Source organism: Haemorhous mexicanus, chromosome 3 (assembly GCF_027477595.1).
Source record: "Haemorhous mexicanus isolate bHaeMex1 chromosome 3, bHaeMex1.pri, whole genome shotgun sequence".
Lineage (NCBI taxonomy): Eukaryota > Metazoa > Chordata > Aves > Passeriformes > Fringillidae > Haemorhous > Haemorhous mexicanus.
In genome coordinates, this window is record NC_082343.1 from 84,355,122 (window position 1) to 84,380,165 (window position 25,044).

Here is a 25,044-nt window from a genome sequence, read left to right on the forward strand (position 1 = left end):
TAGACAAGTCTACTACTGCACACTGGCTGTGCAAATGTGATCATTAGGAAGCTTTGTATAAAGAAGAAAAAACATACTCTGTTTTCTTACTACTCTACAGTTATGATCTCATTTTTCTATCTTAAAAATGTTGGTTTTTTTCAAAAAGAATTTATGCAAAGAATTTCTTGCATACTTTTTCCAACAAAGAAATCTCAGTTTTAGACAAATCACAAGTGGCCAATATAAGTGAGGCACCCAGAGAGGATACAACGTAAATGTTATGTACTATTTTGTATAAACCTTGGCCTATTTCTATTCTACAATCATTAAAATTACAGGAATGCCAATTGTTATGTGTTCTCATACATAAAAATAAACTTGTTTATTGTGGTTTTCTTTTTGTTTAGTCTGAATATATTTCACAATGTGGTTTTTAATCTTTTCATGTTTCCATAATGTATTCTTATCAATACTTTCCTAATCTCTTCATTTATAATGAAAATGCAGATTTAAAAACATTTGATTTTACAGCTGGTATTTCAATACAATGTAAAGCTTGGTAGTGTCTATTTCCTTCTATGTATCACAGCCTTATTCTTCCTTGGTTTTCTACTTTGAAAAAATGAGTTAAATAATAAAATTTGATAGATAAAAAATTGAAAAATAGCATTTTCTGCTAGACCATCACACAGCCTACAGAACAAAGCACTTATCTCGTCATTACATAACCACCATTTGGCATGAGGGCCAACTTTCCTTGCAATTTTCTGTATTTGTTTCTCTTTTTAAACAAAGATATGAAGAGCACTATCCTTTGGGGTTTTTTTTCCCTTTTTGTATACCAGAAGAGATGAGCCAAGCTTCTCAGATTGAAGGTTAAGCCATTCTCATGAGTCGGGTACAGGCAATCACTGACCTGTTAGATGGCCGTGACTTTTTAAATGAATGTCAAAAAGTAAATTTGCTTTCTGTCCCATTGTTTATTATCAACAAGGAAGAAACTAAGATGTACTATACACTTTCAAATTATTTTACATAATTCTATTTAAATCACAAGTGATTGCAGAAGTAGGTCCTGACACTACTTTCTACTTCACCTTGTAGTGTGGATTAAAATATGGATTCCACTCGATTCTGGGTACACCTGGATGTCTGTGGAGTCTTTGCGCATGACTCTGACAAGGACAGCAGGTGTCTGGGGCTGTGGCTCTTTAGCTGAGGGCTGTGCATAGTGTGTTCCCAGAGCAGCTTTCAGTTCTCTTCACTGATGAGGTGGTATTGGTTTTCCTCCAACTCATGTTAAAACAATACTGCTTCAGCTGTGTTTCCACAGCAAGTGCTCATTCTTCATAACTGTTGTACCTAAGTGCCTTCTGTCTCACCTCAACACAAACTATTCACCTGTTTAAGAGGCTCTAAATATTTTTCACTGAAGCCAAAGGAATGTGGAGAGGAACAACAACTTCAACAAAGCAATTCCATAAATGCAGCTTTTATCTAGATTCTGTTCTGATTCAATCACAAGGTTGTAAGACTTGCTTCATAAGCTCTCCCTTATCTGTTTTACGCAAAAACTCCTCTTCGGGTTTGATTTGCTACTATTCCACTCTTGTATTTTTCAAGCATCAGATAATTGCTCTATTTGTATGCTTCACACCAATCTGCAATACTGAAATACTGGTACAGGTCCAGTGGCTGATTGTGAAGTACAAATCTGCATACATCAAGAATTCTCAAGATTTGTTCCAAGTACTGTAAGAATCTGAGCTCACAAGCTTGCTCCTTTGAATTCTTCAGGGTTTCTGCTTTGCAATGCAATATTCCAAGGCATTTTTAAAATTGTGTACCATTTCAAAGGTGGCTATGGGATGTACAGTAAAAGAACTAGTAGACAATTAAAAAGCAGATGACAAAAAATTCCAATTTCTCTGTACTGCTATTGCTTTTTAAGCTGCCCACATAATAAACCAGCAACTGCAGAAAAACATTTGTATTTAAATAGACTCGATACAAACACAGATTTGAATACAAAGAAAACAGAAGCCTTGTCATTTGGTAATTTATTATGCTTTGCTTCTGCTCAGAAGCATTTAACAACATGAATAGCAAAATAAGTCTTGCAAATCCCACACCAGACTCTTCAGATAAAATTCATATACAGAAAACACATACATTCTTCTATAACCACAGATTAAGATTTTTCAATTACAGCTAATTACTCTGTTTCTACATTGACTTTCCACAGAGTTCTCTTATTCAGAATTTTTCAAACAGGAATCTCTGATGTCTTCTGAAGAATAAGAACCATTTGAACTTGTTATTTTGGCCAACTGCTATTCAGTAGAAAAATGAAAGAAGAATCTCCCCCAGACTACACAAACAAACAAAAGAAAATAACCCCACCTAGCAGTATTATTAACTATAACTAGCCATTATGTCATTAGTATCCTTCAACAATCTACAACACTTAGTAAGATTTAATATTGTGATTAATAACTTCTTAGTACACTTTTCTACCTAGTCATATTCACAAGTGGACACAGCACATTATATTTTTCCACAGAAAAAACAGATCTGCTTTAGGTGTTCAAATTTCTTTCACAACAAAATTTAATTGAATCACATCTGTATAATAATCTGCATTACACACACTGGAAACTTCTTAACACAAGATGTTTTCCTTGGAGTTATTCTCATACCAAAAAAGAACTAAATGCAAGAAAACCTATTGCTTGTACTACAGAGGTTAGCTTACACACCCAACTGGATGTGTACCCTCCTTACTTCTAAAGCTACAAAACAAGTTTATTTATTATTACAGAAAAAAAGCCAACTGTCAGTAAAAAAAAAAAAAAAAAAAAGTACTTTTTTTCCATCTTTTCCATGTTCTTCACAGAAAAAAGACTGGAATAAACCAAAGTCTATCACTGAGCACAGTCTGATGCAAGTACATCAGGTATGTAAAATGTTCTTTCTGCTATTCCTGTCAAATGGTATTCCAAAGGGTGGCTTACACCAGACAGGAGTTCATAAAGAGGAGCAAGGAACAAGGTTAAAAATTCATAAGGTACGTACAACAAGCCTTGTAAGAATTCAGATGCTCTAGTTACTACTTAAAAGAACAAATTTTTAATAATAAACAAACCCTAAATGAATATGCTTTGGAGCACAATTTTTCTAAAATTAAAAAAAAATCAAATCTATGTCTATCTGTTTTTCAGAGGGGAGAAGAAAGTGACCAAAGACTTCTCACTCTCATGGACAAATACATATCTCTTCCAATTGCCTCTTAAAAGCTCAGTTCAGGGCGACATTTTAACCCCTCTAGTCAATTCTATTTTATTACAGCTTCTCAATATATAACAGGTGAACTACAAAACAGTTTGATACACTAGAATGAAATCTTGATTTTGACTCCAGACCCACTAAGAGAACACTTCTGATTCCTTTCAGCCCTTGAGCACCATTGGTTGCATACTGCTCAGGACTACCTTAGTGTTTCTGGCAAAGTATAACAGACATCATCTATTCTAGAGTTAAGTACTTGTGCACTTCATGAATGCCAGAATTTTACACTTGAGTCTCTACTTTTAAAGCATCATTCTTCATGAGATCAAACCACACATTCAGATTTCACAGATCTGAACTTATGTCACTCAGTAAATGAAAGATGATGATTTGCCTCTTTCTTACAACCCAGGTCAACCATTAACTATTTTCTTCTTACTAAAATAGCATTTCCCCATTTTTCCTTTCTTACAACAAATGATTCCTGAATTATCTATGTAATAAATTACAGCTCAATCAGTGACCACTTTACATCCAAAAATCAACTGCTCCAGAAAGCCTTGCTTCTTATTCAAAATTATGCTAAACATCTAACATGTCTTACGAAAAAACAGATGGTAATTTAAGTCAGAATTACACAACATAGAGAAAAATGGGAAAATGCTTCCTTGAAATTGTGGTTATTCTTCAACTCTTTCCTTTTTTCCCCCCTTCTTCCCTTTGTTGACCACTGTATTGGAACAAATAATATTTCAGTCTAAATCTAGAACTGATCACTATTTCCCTCATATTAAATTACACATTGGAAGAAAAAAAACAAAACAAAACAAAAACCCCCCAAAAACCCCTAAAATTTACCATTCACTCAATATGACAAGTGTTCAGAGGGTTGCCTCCTTAAATTTTATTTCATCTCAGCTCACAGAGTTACCATCCTTCCACACAACCGCTGCCTAAATTTTGGCAGCAACACATCCATCAAAGAAGTAAACAATTTGACCAAAGACATTTTAAAAATAATTATTTCATTCTCACAGCTGACACCTGAACAATAACAAATATTTGGGAAGTTTTTTTAAAGCATAGAATTTTTTTAATTAGAAGAGACCATAAAGCACATCTAGCTCCAACTCCTCTGCCATGAGCAGGGACACCCTCCACTAGAACATGAAATATAATCCGGAGTCACCAGTCACGTTCACAATGCTGAGCCAAACAGAAACATAAAATCCTTACTCTAAAGTTATGTGTATCTTTGTCTATAGTGTATCAACAACTGCTCCCTGGACCAAAAGAAACTGTTGCCATGCTCAAAAAAAAGGTGGTCTCACTCCCCGAGCTGGTAGGGCCTTTTTCACCTACGCACAATCAAACCTGCACCATCACACCGCATCAGTTCTCACCTTCATAAAGAGCTCCTGAGTTTGAATATTAGCAAGAAGGCTGTTTGGATTACTCAAAACAGGATATGGAAGGAATTCACCTTCCATAGCCACATCCACAGTAACCACAAGTTCAGTGGGTTGGAAAAAGCACTGTCACAGGGAGAACGACTGTCCTGGTGCAAGCACAGCCGCCCCCACCGTGGCTCCTGTGCCGCCTGTGAGCACCGTGAGCTTTGTGCCTTCCCAGTGAAACAGCAGGACTGCCCAGCTCTCACACGCACCCACTGGGCCTGGGAACACGGCCCTCCCTGTCGAGTGGTGCTTGATAAGTGCACGACGTCAAATAGTTATCTTCTCTCCAGCTGCCTGAGCACAGGAACAGGACAGGCTTCCTAAATAAATGGCAATTTATTTTCACTTTTGGGCGCTTCAGCATCGTGTCTTCAAATGGTCCTTATACCCTCTCTGAAAACAATTCCTTTTTAACTAGCCAGCTTTTCTTTTCCAGCATTTATTGAGAGGAGACTTACCTTAGGGTATTCTTTTTCTTTCTTGCATATTTTTTACTCTTGTTGAATTAGTAAGTCAAATTAATATGTAATGCATTTAAAATAAATAAACAATGGCAAAAAAAGCCAAAGCAAAAATAACAACGAAATAAATCCAAACAAGAATCACTTCATTTACAGTTATATTTTCACTACATTTTTTTTTACACTTTGTTTTAAAGGAGAGTTTGCCAACTTCAGGATACTTTTCAGCTTAGTACACAAAAAAAGGACTTAGATGAGGTTCACTGTCTTACATTACACTTGCAGTAGTCTGTACTGAGAGAGAAGCTTTGCTTCCAGGGTAAATCTATGTCTTTACAATGAGACTTCTCAAAATATTCTGATACGCAGTTTAACACAGAATCTACCAAATTAACAACAAAAAAGTGGTAGCCAGGTAATTTATTCATTTATTCTTTGCTCACAATAGCCTTTCATAAATCCATACCCATTGTTCTAATATGTAGCTTTAGATGGGTTTAACATTCTGTCTCCAAACAATCCTGACAGGTCTTTTCACAAAGGCAAAAGTCAGAAGCTCTCATATCCTTATCCTTACCTTACTTGGATAACCTAATACAATGCATTTGGGCAAGACTTGGTCCATCTTCCTTTTTTATTATGCCTGAGGTCTAAGTTATTAGCAAGTAATTAATTTCAAATTTCAACTAATTCCTATAATTTTATTCTGATTTTAATTCTGAAATGGTGTCATATGTTGTGCATATAACTCTGCATTATCTAGACTGTGCTTAAATTTTACAATGCATCTGGTTTCCCAGTTCCAGAGGTAGATTTCAAAGGAATTTGGAAAGTAGAATCCTTTTCTGACTATTCTGAAAACAGTGCCTGGACCAAAACTTGTTCACTCTCCCTATCCTCAGAAGTAAGCCAGAAAAGACTTAAATAAAAGGTTAAATTCACTACAATTTCTGCAAATGAAAAACCCAGTTAGGCACATGCCCTGACTTCTAATTATTTTTTAATGCTTATACTGAACTACAAGTTTCTGATAAAAATAGGAATGTGTTGACTAGTAAAGCTATTTACTGATTCTCCTTGTTACTGATTCTCCTTGGTGTTTTCTTTTCATTTCTTGTTTCAGTTATTGGGAGAAAATGGTTGATCCTGCAGTGTTTCTTCTCCCCGGCCTCTCAGAGGGAAACATATCACTTACTGTTTCTATTTATCATTCAGCTTCTTTTCAGCTACAAGTCAGAGCAACATGGTTATTAATCTGGAAGACAATTTATGTGCATACAGAAAAATTACTTCCATTTTCCTATTTCATGCTTTAGCAGGTATCATTTAGTGCAGCCTCTATCTCCTACTTTTTTCAGCCATTCTCAAAACAGGGGTTTTTAACAACACACTTCATATCTCTTCTTGGTTCTCTTCTACACACTGCAGATTTAACATAATACAGCTCCACAAAAGACAAAAAAATAAGAAATGGAAGAAGAGAGAGAAAAGAATATCAATAAGCATTTTCAGCCAGCCAAACCAGAGCAAGCAGTCATTCCTGGCTAAGCAAGAAGACACTAAAGGTGGACAGCAGGAAAGGGGGCCAAGAGAACTAAACCAGTGATGAACACAGGGAAGTGCCCTCCTTCTATTCAAACAGAAAACAATGGTAGGAGATTACAGGCGGAGCCCCCTTACACCAGCAGAGTACAGCTCATTTTCTTCACAGTGGCTGGTAGGGGGCTGTTTTGGATTTGTGCTAAACATGGTTGATAATATAGAGATATTTTTGTTACTGCTGGACAGGCTTACACAGAGCCAAGGCCTTTTCTACATTTTGTACTGCTATGCCGGTGAGCAGGCTGAAGGTGCATGGGATGTTCAGAGAAGACAGAGCTGGGACAGGTGACCCAAACTGCCCAAAGGGATATTCCAGACAACATGACATCATGCTTAGCATACAAAGAAGGAGGAAGGGGAGGTCATTTGTAATGATGGTGTTTGTTTTCCTCCAAGCCACGGCTAGGTGTGATGGGGCCCTCCCTGCTCTCCTGGAGTTGGCTGAGCACCTTACTGCTTTGGGAAGGGGTGACTTCATTCCTTGCTGTGCTTTGCTTGTGCGTCTGCTGCTTTCCCTATTAAACTGTCCTTATCTCAACCCACAAGTTTTCTTCCTACTATCTTTCTCATTCTCTCCCTTGTACCGCAGGTAGGGGAATGGGGCTTGGCCGCTGGTTGGGGCTGGGGCTGAACCACAGCACCACCTTACCCACACAGCTTGCTGTGCCTGCGATGAACATTTCTAATGGTCTGCATGGCACGCCAATAATTTTACACAGGAAAAGCACTGCCTACGCTGTGAACAGAACCATCCACTCAAAAGCACAGCCACTCCAGTAACGGAAGATATAAGATACCTTTTTTTTGTAAAATGCTGCTTAAATATCTACTGTCACAGGTGCTACCAGCAAGTTGGGAAAGCAAGACATTCAGTGAGCTAGAAATGCAGCCTCTCCCAACATCATTTACAGGCTGCTTAGTTTCCAAAAGTGCCAATTCTCATGTCAATGAAAACAAAACCACAAATTATGCTGTAAATATTCTGCCTGTTTCCAAACTGACATCCCCCCTCATAACATTCATACACGCTATTTTGAAAATTACTGTACATTTTGGATAATCACAATATTTAGGCATCACACTATCAGCAAAAGGTCTATTGTATTCCACCCTGTTTTTGAAATGGTACCAACATTAAAAAAAAACAAAACAAAAAAAAAAAACCCAAATCAAACCAACCAACCAAACAAAACAAAACAAAAAAAAAAAAAAACCCCACAAACAAAGAGAGCAAATCTGATAGCCAGGCCTGCATAAGTATTTAACACAGGCCAAGCCTTGGCAGCAAAATGAAGAGACTAGGATCTTCAACCTTATAATGCAGCCCCTTATTACCTGCAAGTATCTAGCCTGTTACTCTTTAGATACAGTCTTCCCAACTCTTCACACTCCTACAGCCAGAATTCAGGTATCAGTAACACTCTGCAGTTAACCTGAGAACCATAACACTTTCACTATTACTGCATACTGAAAGAAGATCTAGGAGTGAAAGGGTTCCTGCAATCAGCAACAAAAACAACGGTTGAGTCACCCAGAATAAGCTCTTTAAAACCTGCACCTCATATCTAACATATTTTAGGTCACTTAAAGAGATAAATTGTTTAGGCTTCTCTGGTTAATGTCACAGGTATGAAAATATTATTTCTGAAAAACGTTTACCACCAGAAGCTGTCATATATTTATGCTTTTCAAATTGGCATCACAAGATTTAAGGCCATCTCTGCATCAACAGATGAAATTTAACCCTGCATCACACAACCCAGTGACAGCCGTATGTCCCATGTATCCTTTGAAATACCACACGCAGTAACTCCAGCAACCGGGAATCTCACCTAAAAGAGGCCCACAGTCCCCTGGACGCTCAAGGTCAAAGCAGGACGACCCTAGCAGCCCAACGCCAAGCTCATTCCCAGGCAGGTGGGAAGAGCTCCCTGGGGAAGCTCCACCACGAAAGGCGAAGCCAGGCCCCGCCGGCCGCTGCCGGTGAGGGAGGGGGAGAGGCTCCGCAGCCCGAAACTCACCCGGGCGCGCTCCGCGCTGCGGGGGGACAGAGCACGGCGGGGAGGGCGGACAGGTGCCACAGGTCAATTGATGCAGCGTAATTAACAGGCTATAACCGCTCTCCCCGGGCTCCTCAGCACCTGTCCCTCGCACACAGCCCAGTACGGCCCGGCCGCCGTCCGCCACGACAGTGCCGGAGGGGAAGGGAGGGCAGAGCAGGGTAGAGCAGAGGGCCGACTCGGCTCGGCTCCAGGGGCGGACCCTCCCCAACACCGGCGCGGCGACTGGGGTGGAGGGAGGGGAGCGGGAGCAGCAGCAGCAGCCGCCGCCGGGCCGCGTTGCATGCCCGTACCAAGGTCCCGGGGAAGGAGCGGAGGGAGCGGCGTTACCTGAGCGACCCGAGCCGGAAGAGCCCGACCGCCACCGGCACCCCCGCGCCGCCCTGACAGCTCCCGGCGTGCCCCGCGCCGCGCCCGCCCCGCCCGCCGCGCTCAACCGCGCTGCGCCCCCTGGCGGGAAGCTTGCACAGGTGCGCGGGCGCGCAGCGGGCTCCGCGTGAGTGCGGGTTTGTTTATCTCGCCTGATATTTACTGAGTGTACCAGATACAGCGCGGGTAAACATGGAAGGTGGGTGGTTCTTCAGAAGATTACAGTGCAACAGGTTGCCCAGTGAAACTGTGCATGCCCCATCCGTGGAAGTGTTCGAGGCCAGATTGGATGGGGATCTGAGCAATCTGCTGTAGTAGAAGGTGCCCCTGCTCACGGCAGCAGGCGTTGGAAGGAGGTGATCTCTAAGATCACGGAATCAGTTAGGTTGATAAGATCTCTAAGATCATCGACTCCAACCTATGATCGAATGCTACCATGTTAACCACACCATGGAACTAAGTGCCACGTCCTGTCTTTCTTTAAACACCTCCATTGGAATGTGATACCCGTTCCAATGTCTAAGCACCCCTTCTGTGAAGAATTGCCTCTGAAAGTCCAATCCCCACCTGGTCCCTTCCAACCCAAACTGGTCTGTGATGCCATGATGTGATATTACCTTTATGTTAGCAGTAGCTGTATTGGGAATTTTCTAAATTTTCTTGTGATTAGTATGCTTGAATCCTTACTACACATAAAAAATGTATGGGTGCCCACATGGACAGTATTCAAAGGACATTTTTTTACTGCATTGCAAGAGTGATTTTTCAACTGGCCAGTTCCACAGTATAAAGGGTACAGCTCTTAGACTGTAATCTGTGCGTTTTAGGTCATCATTACAGTTCTCAAATTTAAACAAGCTTCATAATAGCAAACAGAGCTTATGGTCATAAATGACTTGAGTAACTGCAAAAAAAAAAAAAAAAAAAAGGTGTGTTCAGCTTACGTGATTAATATTTTAGGCTTTGTCTGAGAACAAGTATTTCTAAAATATTGAAATATTGCCGGGGGAAAATCTCATAATTATAAATCTTCTACTGAGTGACCTACGTTGCCAGACAATATTTAATGAAGTCTAATTTTATTCTCCAGACTTGGGATAATAATAAAGAGTAAATGCAATTCCTTTTCTCATTAAACTATACCAGGAATCACTACATGAAAAAGAGTTACTTTTTGGAAAGCTGACAATTTCCACTGGTTTTCTGAGGCATCAAGTATGACTCTATGTGTCATGTATTTTTATTAAAATGGTACACTTAATTTTTTTTTTTGAAGATACTTATAAACGCTTTTGAGAAGTAATTGTTAACTAGATTGGTTGTGCTTTTGGAGCTTTTTAACAGTGGTGAACTTCACAGAGGGGAAGTGACTGTCCATAACTGATCATGTGCTTTCAAATGCTACTGCATTGCAGAGTGGTTGGATTTCTAAGCTTCCCTTGTGCTGAATTTAGTAGTGGCAGTTACAGCTCAGAGCTCCAAAACACTTCTTTCAAATTGCCTCATCGACTTTATGTGCAGTGGCAATCAAAAAAACATTGTATGTCATTGAGAAGAATATTGAGAACAAGACAGAGGTAGTTGTTTGGCTGCTGTGAAAACGGCTGGTGCAGCCTCAAATTGATTACGGCATCAATTCTTGTCTTCACAGCTCAAGAGGGATGTAGAGAAGTTGGGAAAGGCACTGTGGAGAGATGTCACTGCTATATAACAGCAAGAGCAATAATGACTGTGACTGTTCGATGCAGAGAAAGAATGCAGGGGAGAGGACTGATCAAATTCTACAAAATCATGAAAGGCAACAAAGTTGTTGTTAACCAAATCCCACAGTATGAGAATGAGGAGGAACAGAAAATTCTTTTCTGCAAAGCAGAAAACTTCTAGAACATATGGGCACCAGGGGCTGGGGACTTGGACACTATCTGTAGGTTGAAGGATACGTTATTCATATTGACGACAAACACATCCATAAGTGGACACTGAAGGAATTGGGTAGGGGATGTACCCACAGGGGAAGTACCTGGAAACAACCACACTATGGAGCTCTTCCTTATTAGTATGTTATTTTACTGATGCTGGAGTCAAAATACTGGGCTGGGTGCAACACTGATGTTAGGTGCACTTGCTCTGTAGGAAATTTACCTTCCTTTCTCTGTAATTATTTCATAGCAGAAATGGAGAGAAACCTATAATAGACAATTTTGAATAAGTAAGGCTCACCCCCTGTGAACACTTAAGATTATTCATAACTTTGTAGCTTTGGGTAAGCCTTTGTAACATCAAAGGCCATTTTAAAACTAATACTAGGAGTCAATTCTCCTATAATTACATGGGGTTTATGTTTGATGTATGACCTACTTGTCCACAACAATTTAGTTCAAAATATAAATTTGTTTGTGAAGTAATTGGAATTGAAACCCACCATGTGAACTAATTATTTTTCTTCCTTTAAAAAAAAAAAAAAAGGAAACAAATAGAAACAGAATCCCACACCACCACACTCAGAGCAGCATGTAGACAGTACAGTCCCATGTTAGAACACTTTAATAAATTCATGCTTTGTAAAAAAACAACCAAATAACTCAGTTGAAACTGTCTGTTGCCTGCTGTATTTCTCCCACAAAATCTAACCCTACTCTGTTTTCTTCTTTGGGACTCTCCTACTTGGTTTTGATAACTCCAAGGACTAAGGATTACTATAATCCTGTCTTTGATCACATATTGCTATAAAAGTAATCTGTGCAAACTTGCCTATTTTTTTGAAGCTTTGCAGATAATGTTTTCAAATAACTCTCTGCTACCATAGAGGGTCTTGTGACTTCTTAAAAAGTAAACACTTCTAACATTGCAGAAAGACTCCTTTTTTTCCAAGTGAAAGTTTCTTTCCTTGGTGTCCTTGAATACTGAACATCATCTTCTTATGTACTGTGAGGGCAGCATCCTGGATGAAATGTGCAGTGGTGACAGTGTTCATAAGGTAAGGGAAAGTCACACAGGCGTGTCAGGGTGGACTTACAGTCTCTTGATAAAAGATCTCACGAGAGGCAGTAGAAAAACTCACCCCAGAGCAGCACCTGCCTGTTTCTTACAAGTACAGTGTGACAGCGTTCAAGAGCTGAGTGCACATGGATTGGGAGAAATTCAGAAAACCTTGTAAAGCTGTAAGAAAGGGTCAAAAGGGTTTTTTTCACAAGGCAGGAGGCGAGTAGTGGTGCCACAGGACACAGTTCCCAGTGCTGGGGAGCCTGCCTCGTCTCAGCAGAAGCCTCTGCGCAGACTGAACTTCGCAGTCAGTGATGGAGTGACCCCAGTCAGCTGCTAGCTCAGGGGTAGAACCAGAAGAGCAAAAGCTCTTCTGAAAAAACTGTGAAAAACTGTGGGTTAAGACGATGATGTTTTAGTGGATGAGGGAAAGAGGAACAAAAAATCCCCCCAAACATACAGACAATCACTCAGCACCTTTCACAACAAGACTGCTGATGTTCAGTCAGTATCTGAGCAATGGTCACTTTGGAAAGAGTGACCATTGCTCAGATACTGACTGAACATCAGCAGTTTTTATTGCCATGCCTTATGTTATGTGCCATGGAACATCACTTTGGTCGATTCAAATCAGCTGTACGATCTCTCCCCCTGCCCCAGGCTCTTCCCCACCTCCAGCCTACTTGCTGGGCCCTGTGGAGCGAGACTGAGGAGGCCCTAACAGTATGCAAACACCATTCAGCAATCGCTAAATCAGCAGTTCGTTATCAACCCTGTTTGGCCACGAATCCGGAGCACACACCCCCAGGCACAGCCCACAGCTCCCGTGGCGAGGTGCCCGATAGAACAGACCCAGGTTCCTCCCGGAGGTGGTGTGGCAGGAAAGCAGGAGATGACAGCCCGATCTTGACACAGAAGAGACTGGGCATTGAAAACTCCGTGAGACCCAGCCGGTTGTGCAGACCTGGACCCTGGGGGCTCGGGACCCGAAGGGACTCATCCCTGGGCCCCCAGGCCTGACTCTACGGCCAGCAGCGGCCAAGCCGGGGGGCACAGCAGACCCCGGAGCACCCTCCTGCCACTGCCTCCCAGGGCACCGTCGGGGCCGAGCTGCTGCATCCTGCGCTCGGAACGGGCTTGGGGAGGAGTGACCTGGGAGCCGTTCGGCGGAGAAGGATCCGGGGGGGCTGGCTGACAGCCCGTATGAGCGAGCGGTGTACCCAGCGGTGGCAAAGAACGCCAGTGGCATCTTGGCCTGTATCAGGAATAGTGTGGCCAGCAGGACCAGGGCAGTGGTAGTCCCTCTGTGCTTTGCAGTGGTGAGGCCGCACCTCCAGTGCTGTGATCATTTTCTGGGCCATTCAAAAAAAATACTGATGTGCTGGAGCACGTCCAGAGAAAGGAAACAGGGCTCTAGAAAACTTGTCTGACAAGGAAGGAACCGCTGAGGGAGCTGGGGTTGTTTAGTCTCGAGGAGGGTCGGGGGGGACCTCACTGCTATCTGCAACTGCCTGAAAGGAGGTTTTGGGAGCCAGTCTCTTCTGCCTTGCCTATTGTGACAGGACTAGCGTGAATGCCCCTAAACTGAGACAGGAGACATTCAGATTAGACATTAGAAAAATATTTTCCACCGCTAGGGCAGTTAAGGGCTGGAATGGATTTGCCAGGGAGGTGGTGGAGTCGCCATCCCTGGAAGTGTTCAGGAGGTGTCCGAAAGCAGCGCCGGCTAGTGTGGTTTAGGGGGGGGACTCTTCGATTCCAGGCAGGCGGCGCTGTGACCGACGGGCGGCGGCACCGCGCCTGCGCCGGCGGGAGAGCGGCCGCTTCCGGCGCGGTGCCGGCATGGCGGGAGCGTTCCTGATGGAGATCAGGCGGGCGACGCAGAGCGCGCTGCTGGTTGTCCGGTAGTGCGGGGCGCTGCCGCCCGCCGCCACTCGGGACGTGCGGGGCAGCCGGGGGGCGCGACGGGTCTGGCTTTCGGCGTCCTTAGCCTTCAACGCGGGTTGTGTGCGGGCGCGGCCCCCTGCTTGTTCGGCTCGGCACTACTGTGCAAATAAATTTTTCCTGAGAACGGTGGATTGTTTCTCTCGGCTGCTCCTCGTTCACCGCGTGGATCTCGGGGCGCGACTGGGGCTGCGGGGGACCTGCGGGCCGTCCTGTGTAAAGCAGCAGCGCACCCCGACAGCTCCTTACCGAGGCATATCCGTTGCTTTTCCTCCGCAGCGCGGCGGCGGAGCTCCCCAGCGCGCCGGTGGAGGTGTCGGTGTACGCGGATTCCCTGGAAGTGAGGAGCGGCGGGAGCTGCGATGCGGCGGCGCTGCCGGCAGGGGTCAGCCTGGCGCCGTCCTCGTGCCGCGGGCTCCGGCTCCTGCGCGGGGACGGGCTGCACCTGCGCGTGCGCCTGCGCCACCCGCCGCCCGCCGCCGGTGAGGGCGGGCAGGGGCACGACCTGGGCGGGCGCTGCGAAACGGGGGAGGGTGACCTGGAACTTGTCAGGTTTAACAGAGAGGCTGTGAAGTGTGGATTCTGAAGAGCAAACACCTTCTGGAATTGTCAGTTTTAGAAACGGAAAGTGCAAAAGTGACGTAATGAAAGGGAAACGCGGTGTGTTTGGGATCTGCTCACAGTTCCCCCCACCCATACTTCCCCATATAGTTGAAAGTGATTTTCTTTCTCTCCTGTTCCGCATTGGGTAGGTGAAAATCATGGAATCATAAAATGCTAAGGTCCTGGAACGGACTTTAAAGATCATCTAGTCGGAAGTCCCCACTGCCATTGGCAGGGATATGATCTACTAGACCATGTTGCTCAAGGACTTCCCCAAGCAGGATTTGAACACTGCCGCTGTCGGGCCATCCTCAGCCTTCCTGGGCAGCCTGTGCCAGTGTCTCACCACTCTCACTGTAAAGAATTTCTTCTGAATTCCTAACCTAAACTTCCTTTCTTTCAATTTGTACCCATCACTCCCCATCCTATCAGTAATGGAGTAATCTGATTCATCCAGGCAGCGACTATGCTTGTCCATCCCTGACCACTTAATCATAAAGGGTTTGTGTTGGGGACTCATTATTCTCACAGCTGAGGATTCAGAGGTTAATGTCACAGGTAGCATCTGCAAAGTTACCTTTTTTCCTTCCATTATGCTAATTCAGGTCTAGGTTGTGTTTGCAATAAATAGAAGGCATTATTATTACTACATTATAGAAGCTATAGAAGTATAGCTAAAGAAGTACAGCTTTCTTTCATCCTGGCATCCAAGCTCAATATGTTTAGAATCATACGATATGACACAGAAAGATATATTAAATAACACAAAATTGCCATTCTGAGCTTTTAAAGTAGAAAAGGATGATAAAATATGTAATATGCAGTAATGCAGCCCCAGAAACACATTGGAAAACTCTGTTAGTATGCTGAGATGGCAACTGTGATTATGCATCTGCTTTGACAACTCAGTTATATTAAAATTATTTAATGTGTCCTATTAATGAGACATGTTTCAAAAGACCAACGATGAACTTTTAAAAATCAGCCTTGGAAAGTCATGCTAGTGAAAAATAAGTATGTGAATGAGGTGGTAATCAACAGGTATATTGGATAGTCGTAGTTACTCTTTGATGTTTTGTACTATTATGCAAAATAGTTGAAATTCTGGAACACATTAAAGTACTTTTCTCTTGTGGTTGTATCCTAAATTTCAAATACTGAATGTCAGTGCTGACAGTAAACTTTGATTCTTAATTTTGAGAAAGTGGCTGATGCAAAGCATATTCATACCTAGAACTAGGCTTACAGTTTTACTTTTCTTCCGCTTAATGTTGTCAGATAATTTGGGGAGACTTTTATAACTTCTTTTTTTACTTTGGAGAAGTTGTTTGAGCTGCCTTTTGTGAGACTATTTTTGCTTTCCTGGCCTGCAGAGGCCGTTGCTCACCATCTTTTCCTGGAGTGGTTCCACAGTGGTTGGTTTCTTACCTGCCTGAAAATGTAAAACTAGTGTCTGACCCTGCTCCCCATCCTGACTATTTGTGTTACATATTGGTGTGTCCCCTCATATTGCACATACATTGATTATCAGAAATAGCATTACAAAGGAGTGGCATTGAATTTTGATTTTTATAATCAATGCAATTATAGCAATATATCAGCTCCCCTTCTAAAGAAGATTTGCACCTTGAAAATCATTACTCACATATACAGTTCCTATTTAGTAATATGGGGCAAGAGGTGGAGATAACAAGTTTTTCCTAAACCTAAATACTTGCTTTTGAAAAAATAAGGTTGTGTTTAAAATGTCAGCCTTTTTCTTTGTCTGTTAGATTCATCCTTTTTGGTTTGAGGTATTTGGCAAGATTTTTTTGGACAAGGGACTGAAAATTTTACATTATTTTGAAGATTAATATTTTTCCTTCCATCTATAGATGTGGTTTTTACTTTGAGGGAAAGCCTGAAACCCAACAAGAATTATATCTTTTACTGTCAGTCCTGTGGTGACGCCGTAGTGAACGACCGGTGAGTACTGCAGTGTCTTGTATTTATAGCAATAAATGCCATAGTGATTGGTATTCATGTTATTTTGTGTTCTTTGAGACAGTTAAAAGGTATTTATTTTGAAACTGATAGCCAAGAACACATTTGAAGCACTGTAGATGGCAAAAAGCAAAATTACCTGAAGCAGTTTTTAGCTGTTTATTCATTTGCTCCTTGATTTCTTTCTTCCTCTGTATTTTAGGTATCCTTTTCAGTTCTTTTCAGTCTCATAAATTTCTTTCAGTCATCATGCTGTAATTATAAAGTGGCTGCTCAGAATGGAGATATTGACCACAGCTTCCTTTTATCTTTTAAGCAAAGCCTGCCTCCACATAGTTCAGGGATGCTAAATTTGGGAAACAGGAACTGTGTCTTAGCTGTGTGACTCGTCCTTATCTCTGTTCCTTAAAAAGTCTGCAGAGTGAATGAGACTTTTAATAAAAAGGTGCTGCATTGTCTAGCTCTTCTGATGAACAATTTTGACAGCTTCAGCTGAATATATAAGAATTGTTAGAGGTGCACTTACAGTCTTTTATGATCTGTGTGGCTCCTAATATGTCTCATTCTCTAAATTTCTCTTCTGTTACTTTCTTGTCATAGGTATGGATTTATGGCTAGCTGAATGTAACTAAATGAGGATTTCTTAACTTTCTCTTTTGAAATGTCTCATCAGAAAGTCTAATAATAACTCTTATTTTGTAAAGTAGTGGAACTTCTAATTTCTACTCAGTAACATTTGCTTTCAAAACATGTTGCACGTTTATATTTGCATCTTCTAGTGGGAATTTTCTTGAATTTCAGCAAATTCATATCAAATTCATATGCATGTAGGTTAAATCTTTTGGTTCTGCATCCTGTAATGTGACACAAGCAGAATTTTTGAGAAAGGAAAAAGAATGCATGTTCATGCCTTTTTACTTGGCATTTGTCCTTTCAGGAAGCCTTTGATTCCCTTGAATGTTGCCACTAAAAAAACCTGACAGGAGTAGAAAAGTGGAGCTGCCAGTGTATCCAACACATTCGGTTCCAGCATTTCCAAAAGGGAAAGAGTAGCGTAGTCAGAACTTCTAGCTACAGAATTCATGTGTTCCTCTCTCTAGGAAAAATTAAGTATGACAGTGACAGCAGAGGTGGCAGGATTGAAGGGAAATTGCAGAACTGTGTGAAAGAGAGCATATTAAAGTCTGAATTACTTGGCAAGGGTCTGTAATAAGAAACACCTGATATCTAGAAAATCATACCTTTAAGAAGAAATTGAAATAAATGGAGTCTAGTGTAGATTAGGCTGTGGAGAAGACATAAGATTCTCCCAATATCTGGGAAGTTGCTGTAAAGAAGGTGGCAGTAATCTTCAGCTGAAGCATGAGGAATCTAGGTTAAAATGAAAGAAAAAAACAAACCAACCAAACACCCCAAACCTATTCTAAAGCTTTTTTTTTTTTTTTTTTTGCTGTTAGAGACTGCATAGGAATTCTTCCTTTTAAAGGTTAGATTAAGAAATGTACTAGGAATGGGTTACCTTTTAAAGGTTAGATTAAGAAATGTACTAGGAATGGGTTAAATGTAAGTAATCCTTCCTTGATGCACAAAAATTGACTCTATACATTTTCTGAAATCCTCTGCCTCAGTCTGTTTCCTTTCATAAATCTGATACTCTTCAAAGGTTAGGGTTATGCTCTTTCATGCTTTTCCATTGCCCTCACATTACACACATTAGAGAAAATTACTAGATTTTTTATTCTTTCATCATGCAAGAGCTGCAAAGAATTAGGGATACTTTCTTTTTTCTTTCTTTCCTTCCAGTTTGGCTAAGTGTACCTCATATATAATATAAGTCTTTAAAACTTTATTTCTGTCATGAAGAAATTCTTAAAGGCTTGTGGTGTGCAGATGGCAGGTGCCCGCCAAAGCTGCTTTATCACTCCCCTCATCAGCTGGACAGGAGAGACTGCATGTAACAAATTGTAATTGGTACTGCGCAAATATTCCATGGAAAAACTCATGCCAGGGGAAATCTAATCACACAATTTTCCTACATAAGTAGTGTTAAGCCTCACAGTTAACTGACAAGCTGGGCTGTCCCAATATTTTTAATAGGTAAATAAGGGAAATTGCAGTTAAAGAAATGCAGTTGTTCTTCTTTTTCTCTGATAGAACTGAACAGTTATTAAATGTTTAAAAGTCTAAAGTCGATTTTACTTCAAGTTTTCAGTATTTTCAGTAGCAGAATGGCATTACTGGGTATTAGTTAATAATGACATTTGGGGTTACTTTTCTTAATCCAGTCTTACAGGGGTCTCTATGGTCAAATACTTACCTTAGCCTGGAAGATCATTTAAGAGTTATATCCTTATGGCAGGGTTCTTACAGACTAGTGCTCAACTTCAAACTTTTAAAAAATAAGTTAATTACCTAATTTTCTGATTGGAATCTGGGAACTATCTACAGCAGGAGATTTAGCCTGGCTATATTAGACACTTTCAGGAGAAAGCTACTCCTAAAGGTACCAACCTAAGAATTGTTTGTTGTTCTCTGACTGTGAAAGCAGCCTAGGTAGTTATTTTCAAGTACAAACTCAGTTGTTATTAGGAGCAAGTTTGTAAAGAAAAGTCACTCTGTATTCTATGTTTTATTATGTTTTTTAGTAGCCTCAAGTTGGTTTTGTTTGTTTTTCTAGGAAGGCTCCATTTTTATTAGTGTTACGGTTTACCAGTTCTGGTGACCCAGGATATGGCTTCCCACCCATGAGTGGCAAAAGCCTAAAATACAGTGGAAATGGTTTATTTTCTGTATAGCTCAGAGTTAGGAGGAGTTTATTTAGGAAATTCCTACTGGCTGGAAAAACTGCTTTTCTTGGAAAAGAAGTGAAAATCTTTATGCTGTAGACTGTGAGAGTAAAGAAAGGTTGATTTAATGAAACAGGAAAGCATGAGTGTGCCGCTTAAGGTAATGTCTGTCTTTTTTTTCCCTTGTAAGAACATTGCTTAGCTTTTTGTTACGTTTTTGCAAAAAGCAATACAGGAAGACTTTTTTTTTGCAGTGAGTCCAGGCACCGTAACTAATTGTAAAGGCTGATGAAGAATCAGTTATTAGACCAGCATCAGAACTAAACTGTCACTTTGGCAGAATTGAGTAGTATCTCAAACAGTATATAAGACCAGGGAAAATGAAGACAGACATGAGCAGTGCTGAGAGATGATCTTACTTAGTTTTGGTAAAGCTACATCAGAGGATCAGTTATTCCAACTTTCATCTGCAGGTGGAGCAAGCAGAGTTTAAAATGTATTGTGTATCTAGGTAAAAAGGCTTTTTTTTTAATAAAACATTTTTCTTTCACCCACGGAACAATTTAAAGGGGCCAAGAAGCTACAGTGAGAAGAAATGACATCTTCTGAAAATGTTAGTTTGGGAACTGCAAGAAAGGGAGGATGCCTAACTGTTGGCTTAGCAGCTGTGTTTTTATTTGCAAAGTAACATCATAAGCAAAGTTGTATTTGCAAGTTTTAAGTAAGGAGTAGAATCAAGAAGCTCTGAAAATTTCAGGCGACAGCTGAGGAAATAGGGTAACCATTCAAGGAAACTAGGCAGAGAGCAGAAAATGTAAATCCAATATAACTGATAATGAAAACAAAGTATTTTTCCAGAAACAGTATCCTTGGTCCATACAGCTACCCAGGAGAAAGGGATTTGCCTTTTTTGTATATGACTTCTGAAAGTCAGATCTGAGTATCTGAATCGAAATTAAGATTGAATTATCCTTTGTTTGTTATTTAGTTTGTTTGGTTTTTTTTTAATGAAGATGTACTGTAGTATTTTTTTTCAGGTTTTAGCTTTTTCAAGCCTGGTATCTGAGACAACAAGCTGAATCTTGCTGTGGCATGAGTCTGTTTCTATTGTTTTTACAGCAACATTTGATGCAAGGGAACTGTACAAGAAGTAATAATAAATGTAATTGCAAATGCTCATTGTCATATTTTTCATGACTGGGTAGAACTGTTTTGTTTTGCCACGTGATTAATTTCAAGGGAGGACTATGTCAAATTCTGCCTTATAATCATTGGAGATTCACCCTTGGGAAATGCTTCATCACAGATTTGCCAGGAAAATCAGCCACTGCTTTCTCAGAATTCACCCAAAGAAAGTGCCTTTGGCTGGAAAGAGAGTCAAACACTTCCTTTTGAGAAAATGCCATACTTCCCCCACTATTTGTAGGAAGCCAAAACTCTCTTTAAGTGTCTTAGAAGTGAATTATAACATAACTGAAATATTTGTCTTTTCTTTCCTCAAAGGATATTTCTCAGAGTTCTTCCTCTACCGAGTGAAAACTGGAGTGATTTAGTTGAAGAGTGGTGCTGCCACCCCGACCCCTTTGCTGGAAGAACTTTGCACCCTCAGCACGGTGACTGTTTTGTTGGAGACACTTTTTTTCTGCTGAATTCAAGAAATGAATCACATGTACCTGAATCTTCTGTGTGCTGCTCAGAGGCTGGACACCATGTTTCGCAGAGTAACTCCAACTTGGTAAAGTATTTTCTTCAAATAGTTCTTAGGTGAAGTTATTTGGACTTTTTCATTGTAAAGTACTTTTTTTTAAACTAGTTTATTTAATTTGTACGTATTACAGAACTGTTCTGAAGGTCATAGGGAGTTCTTGGCATTCAGCTGTACAGAAGCCAGAAAATATTCCAGGCTATGTTTTACATTTTCTAAAGCTCACACCACAGTCTTGATACTGACCTCAGTATGCAAGTAGAACTTAGTACTAGAAACAGAAGCTACTTAATTATGTAGTTCTAAACCCAGATATTTTCCCCCAAAATTATCATGAGTGAAGGACATCAGAATTCAGTAAGTTAATAACTGTGATGGGTTAGGTGTTTGTTAAAGGGTAGTGGAGCAAAGAATGACATGGAAATTGAAGTAGCAATTGTTTTTTTCTTACACTGGGACTTGAGGCATAATCATGGCTATGATTAAAGCGGTGTTTTTTTTTTTTTTTCTCTTTTCTTTTTTTAGTTTTAGAAAGACATGGAAATATCAGAATGCATGCTTTACGTTTAGATGTGGCTGCCTAGGTTCTTAAAGCATAGTAAGGAAATTGAGTTTGTTTGACTGCTCTGTCTAGTGAAAGGAGCCTGCCATCCTATATTGTAGCTCTTCATGTTGATGTTTCTGAGGTGTTCTAGGGTAAGATAGATTTATCAACCAAGTCTATATGAAGAAGGCTATCATTTGGCTTAGAAACATCAAAATTTGATGTTGCCCATCACCATTTGTTGGTGGTTATGTTTCAGTGGTGGGATAAAACCTATGAAGAAAGACAGTTCAGTGGTTTACTTTTGGACATCTAGCACTTGTATAAGAGTTCAAGCAATGATCTTTTCTTCTGCCAGAAGAACATCCAGGAACTCAGTTCACCAAAACCTACATTTCCATAAAACCTTTTCTGTTAATCTACTGCATGTCTGCATTTGTTCTGACAAAGGCTGGGCCTACCCATGCTGTATTTTCTCACAATTGAAAGTATTAAACTGTCTACATTGCTGCCTTGGCAATTTGTGTCTGTAAAAATTGGTGGTTTATTCTGTAGAGATTTCTAGCATGAAACGTTTAATCTCTTAAAAACCAGACTCCCTAATTTCTACCTGCTGCTAATAGTGATATGTATTATCCCCAGGAAGAGTCACCAGGATTCTCACAGTTCAGTGGCTGCTGGTGCAGTGCTCCGAGCAACCCCTCTGAGTGGGGAGCAGTTTTGTCCTGTGGTCCCTATCTGCAAGGCTTGCAGCTTGGTCCCTGTGGTTTCTTGTTCCATTGTTCTTTGAAAAACAGAATATGCAGAGAGGAAAATAAATCAGCATGGCAGAAGCAGATCAATTTGGCTTAACTCTGTGACAATGGAGTTATTTCTTCTAAGTTTCCTTAAGAAGGAGGTGGAGTAGATGATACCAAATTTCCAAGAGGACAGTGCTTTCTGCCAGTGGTTGCCAAAATGAATTCTTGCATTTCAGTAGTCTTAAAAGAGATCTTAGAACACCAGGAAAAAATATGGGAAGAGGCAGGGCTCATGGAGTTCATATTGCACACTTCTTGATCAGAAAGAATGCTTGTGAGTAAAGGATTGATTTGGAGGCAGAAATGTAATAAAAGGATGTGGAACAAAGATTTTATTGAGATGTGGGTTGAATCAGGGTAACAGCAGAACTTTTGAATAAGGGAGGAGGCTGTGTTATGTCAGAGGCATACAATAGTAGTTTAGTGTGATGAATTTTCATGTTTGCTTCCTTATACTTCGATCAAAGTTGAGAATTTTTTCCTTGTTTGTGTCCAATCCCTTTTTCTACATCTTTCACACTTGCAATGAATTCTCATTTCTGTGTTTGCTTATTTCCAGCATCACTCAGTTGCCAAGCAAATGAGCACAACTGTTAGATCCAGCAGAAGCTAGACTAATAAGGAAAAAAACCCTCATACTGAAGCAGAAAATTCTTCCATAATATGAGTAATAGAAAGTTACAGGCAAGACAGATTGCTATTGGCATAAATGTTCTCATTTTAGAGAATATTGTTGCAGTCTGCTTCAGTATGAAAGTTCCTTTTTAATTGCATTGCAGTTCTTTGGATAGTGTTTGCCTATGACCAAAATAGTAGCAGGAATGTACCAGAGATGCTTAAACAATCTTTTCCAGACTCCAGTGGGACCAAGACAGCCTCCGTCCATCGCAAACATATTTTTCACATCTATTAGTCTTCCAGTGTAACATAGTTCTTAAATGTCACATGGTCTTGCAGCATCTTAATAGTATCTCTTGGGGAAAATATTTTTTCTGACACTATATCAGTGATCCTTAGGAATAGGAACAGAAACTATTAGGCTTGTGATCCACCTGCATCTGCAGATTGCCAGCAGCTGCAAGTTGTCAAACAGATAAATTGTTTTAATTAGTTGTGCTAAAACTATCCCTTTTTCCATTGAAGCATGATACAAGGAGTTAGTGATGTTTTTGTAGGCACAGTTCTCAGTCAGCACCTGTAACTATAGTCAGAAAAAAAATTCTCAAGTTGTAGCTTTCAAGGAAGTAGTGTGTATTCTGTACTTGTACTGTGCAGTATTTGTACTAGTCTGAAACACTGGCTTACACAAAACCTTCTGTTTATCCTTGTTTTTCACACTGAGCAAGTAATTTAACTGCATATGTTTGAGAGGAGTAGCAAGGTAGGAAATGGGAAAGGGGATAACTGCATATATATGAATCAGATGCTTTTCCTGATCTCCATAACAAGGGAACTGTAGTTGCAACCTAGTCAGCTCTCAGGCTGTTAGTTTGATTCTCTATTTTTGACCGTCATTAAGGTTATATATATATGTACTGCTTTCAGATCAGAGCTCTAATGTGCTACACCCAGGTTAATTAGCCCACACAGAAGCAATTTTGAAGTTTAGACTTTTGATTAAAGTAAGAATTGTGCTTGCTTGCTTGATGTATTGATTTTAAATATTATCACTGTAATTAGTAGGAGTCTAATAGGGTAGATTTCATCTAGAAGTGAGATCTTTTTCAAAGCGCAGTAATAGATGCATAAAGCTAAAGCAAACATTCAGTGATGTTCTGGAGAGTGTAGAGACTCCTTGAACTAGATATTGTTATCCACATTTTTTGTTTTTAATAGACCCTTGATGACATTGCTTCCTCTGAATTTATGAAGACTTTTTGAACTTTTTTATACTTTTAATATGAAAAATGCTTTCCTCCACTGAGTACTAAACTATATTATGCATCGTGCAACAAATGCCTTCCTGGTTTTTTTTTTACAAACAAGGTTGGAATTTCATAGCATGAGCTATGAGGGCATAGGTTTGGGTTTTTTTCTGTTCAGCTTTTCCTAAACGTTTGTGATTTTAGGTATCTTGATGATACCCCTCAGTTTTCTGTCTTCCATATGTTCTCCTGTTACATGTATTTTCATGCTACATATGGGAACTGTTTTGCACTTCTGACAGTTATTCTTTGTCAATATCTTTTCTGTATTTGTTTGAATAGAGGGAGAAGCGTTGTTCAGGAACAGGATCCACTGCACCTTTCTGGAATATCGTGCTGTGTTGTGTATTTCAGCTGTTTCCTAGTAACTCAAAATAATCTGCAGACATTTTCTGCTCTCTGCTGAACACTGTACTGGTATTCAACTCCTATAAAACTGTCCACAGTAAACTGTTACAAAAACTTGTTACTGAGTAATGGTAGTCACATTGCAGCATACTATTTTCTGTATATATTATGGAGTATTTAATATCTGGTGCATTATTTCGCCCTT

At 40.5% G+C, this 25,044-nt stretch overlaps 2 protein-coding genes across 6 annotated transcripts in view; one reads left to right on the forward strand and one right to left on the reverse strand.

Annotated features, from left to right (window-relative positions):
- DOP1A (DOP1 leucine zipper like protein A) overlaps positions 1-9,251 on the reverse strand; it is a 60,203-nt gene extending 50,952 nt beyond the window's left edge. Inside the window, exon 1 of one of the 5 annotated variants that reach the window (XR_009485880.1) lies at positions 8,812-9,061. The gene's annotated coding sequence lies outside the window, so the exon portion shown is untranslated. Of the gene's footprint in view, positions 1-8,125; positions 8,147-8,811; positions 9,062-9,180 lie in introns of those variants that run through there. The other 4 variants (XM_059842542.1, XM_059842541.1, XM_059842544.1 and 1 more) reach the window with 4 other exon arrangements.
- Positions 9,252-14,014: 4,763 nt separating this feature from the next.
- Positions 14,015-25,044, forward strand: part of UBE3D (ubiquitin protein ligase E3D) — a 76,979-nt gene continuing 65,949 nt past the window's right edge. Inside the window, exons 1-4 of the mRNA XM_059842548.1 lie at positions 14,015-14,105; positions 14,425-14,627; positions 16,623-16,713; positions 21,021-21,252. Coding sequence (XP_059698531.1) covers positions 14,044-14,105; positions 14,425-14,627; positions 16,623-16,713; positions 21,021-21,252 — 588 coding nt within the window. The 5' untranslated portion in view covers positions 14,015-14,043. The remainder of the gene's footprint in view (positions 14,106-14,424; positions 14,628-16,622; positions 16,714-21,020; positions 21,253-25,044) is intronic.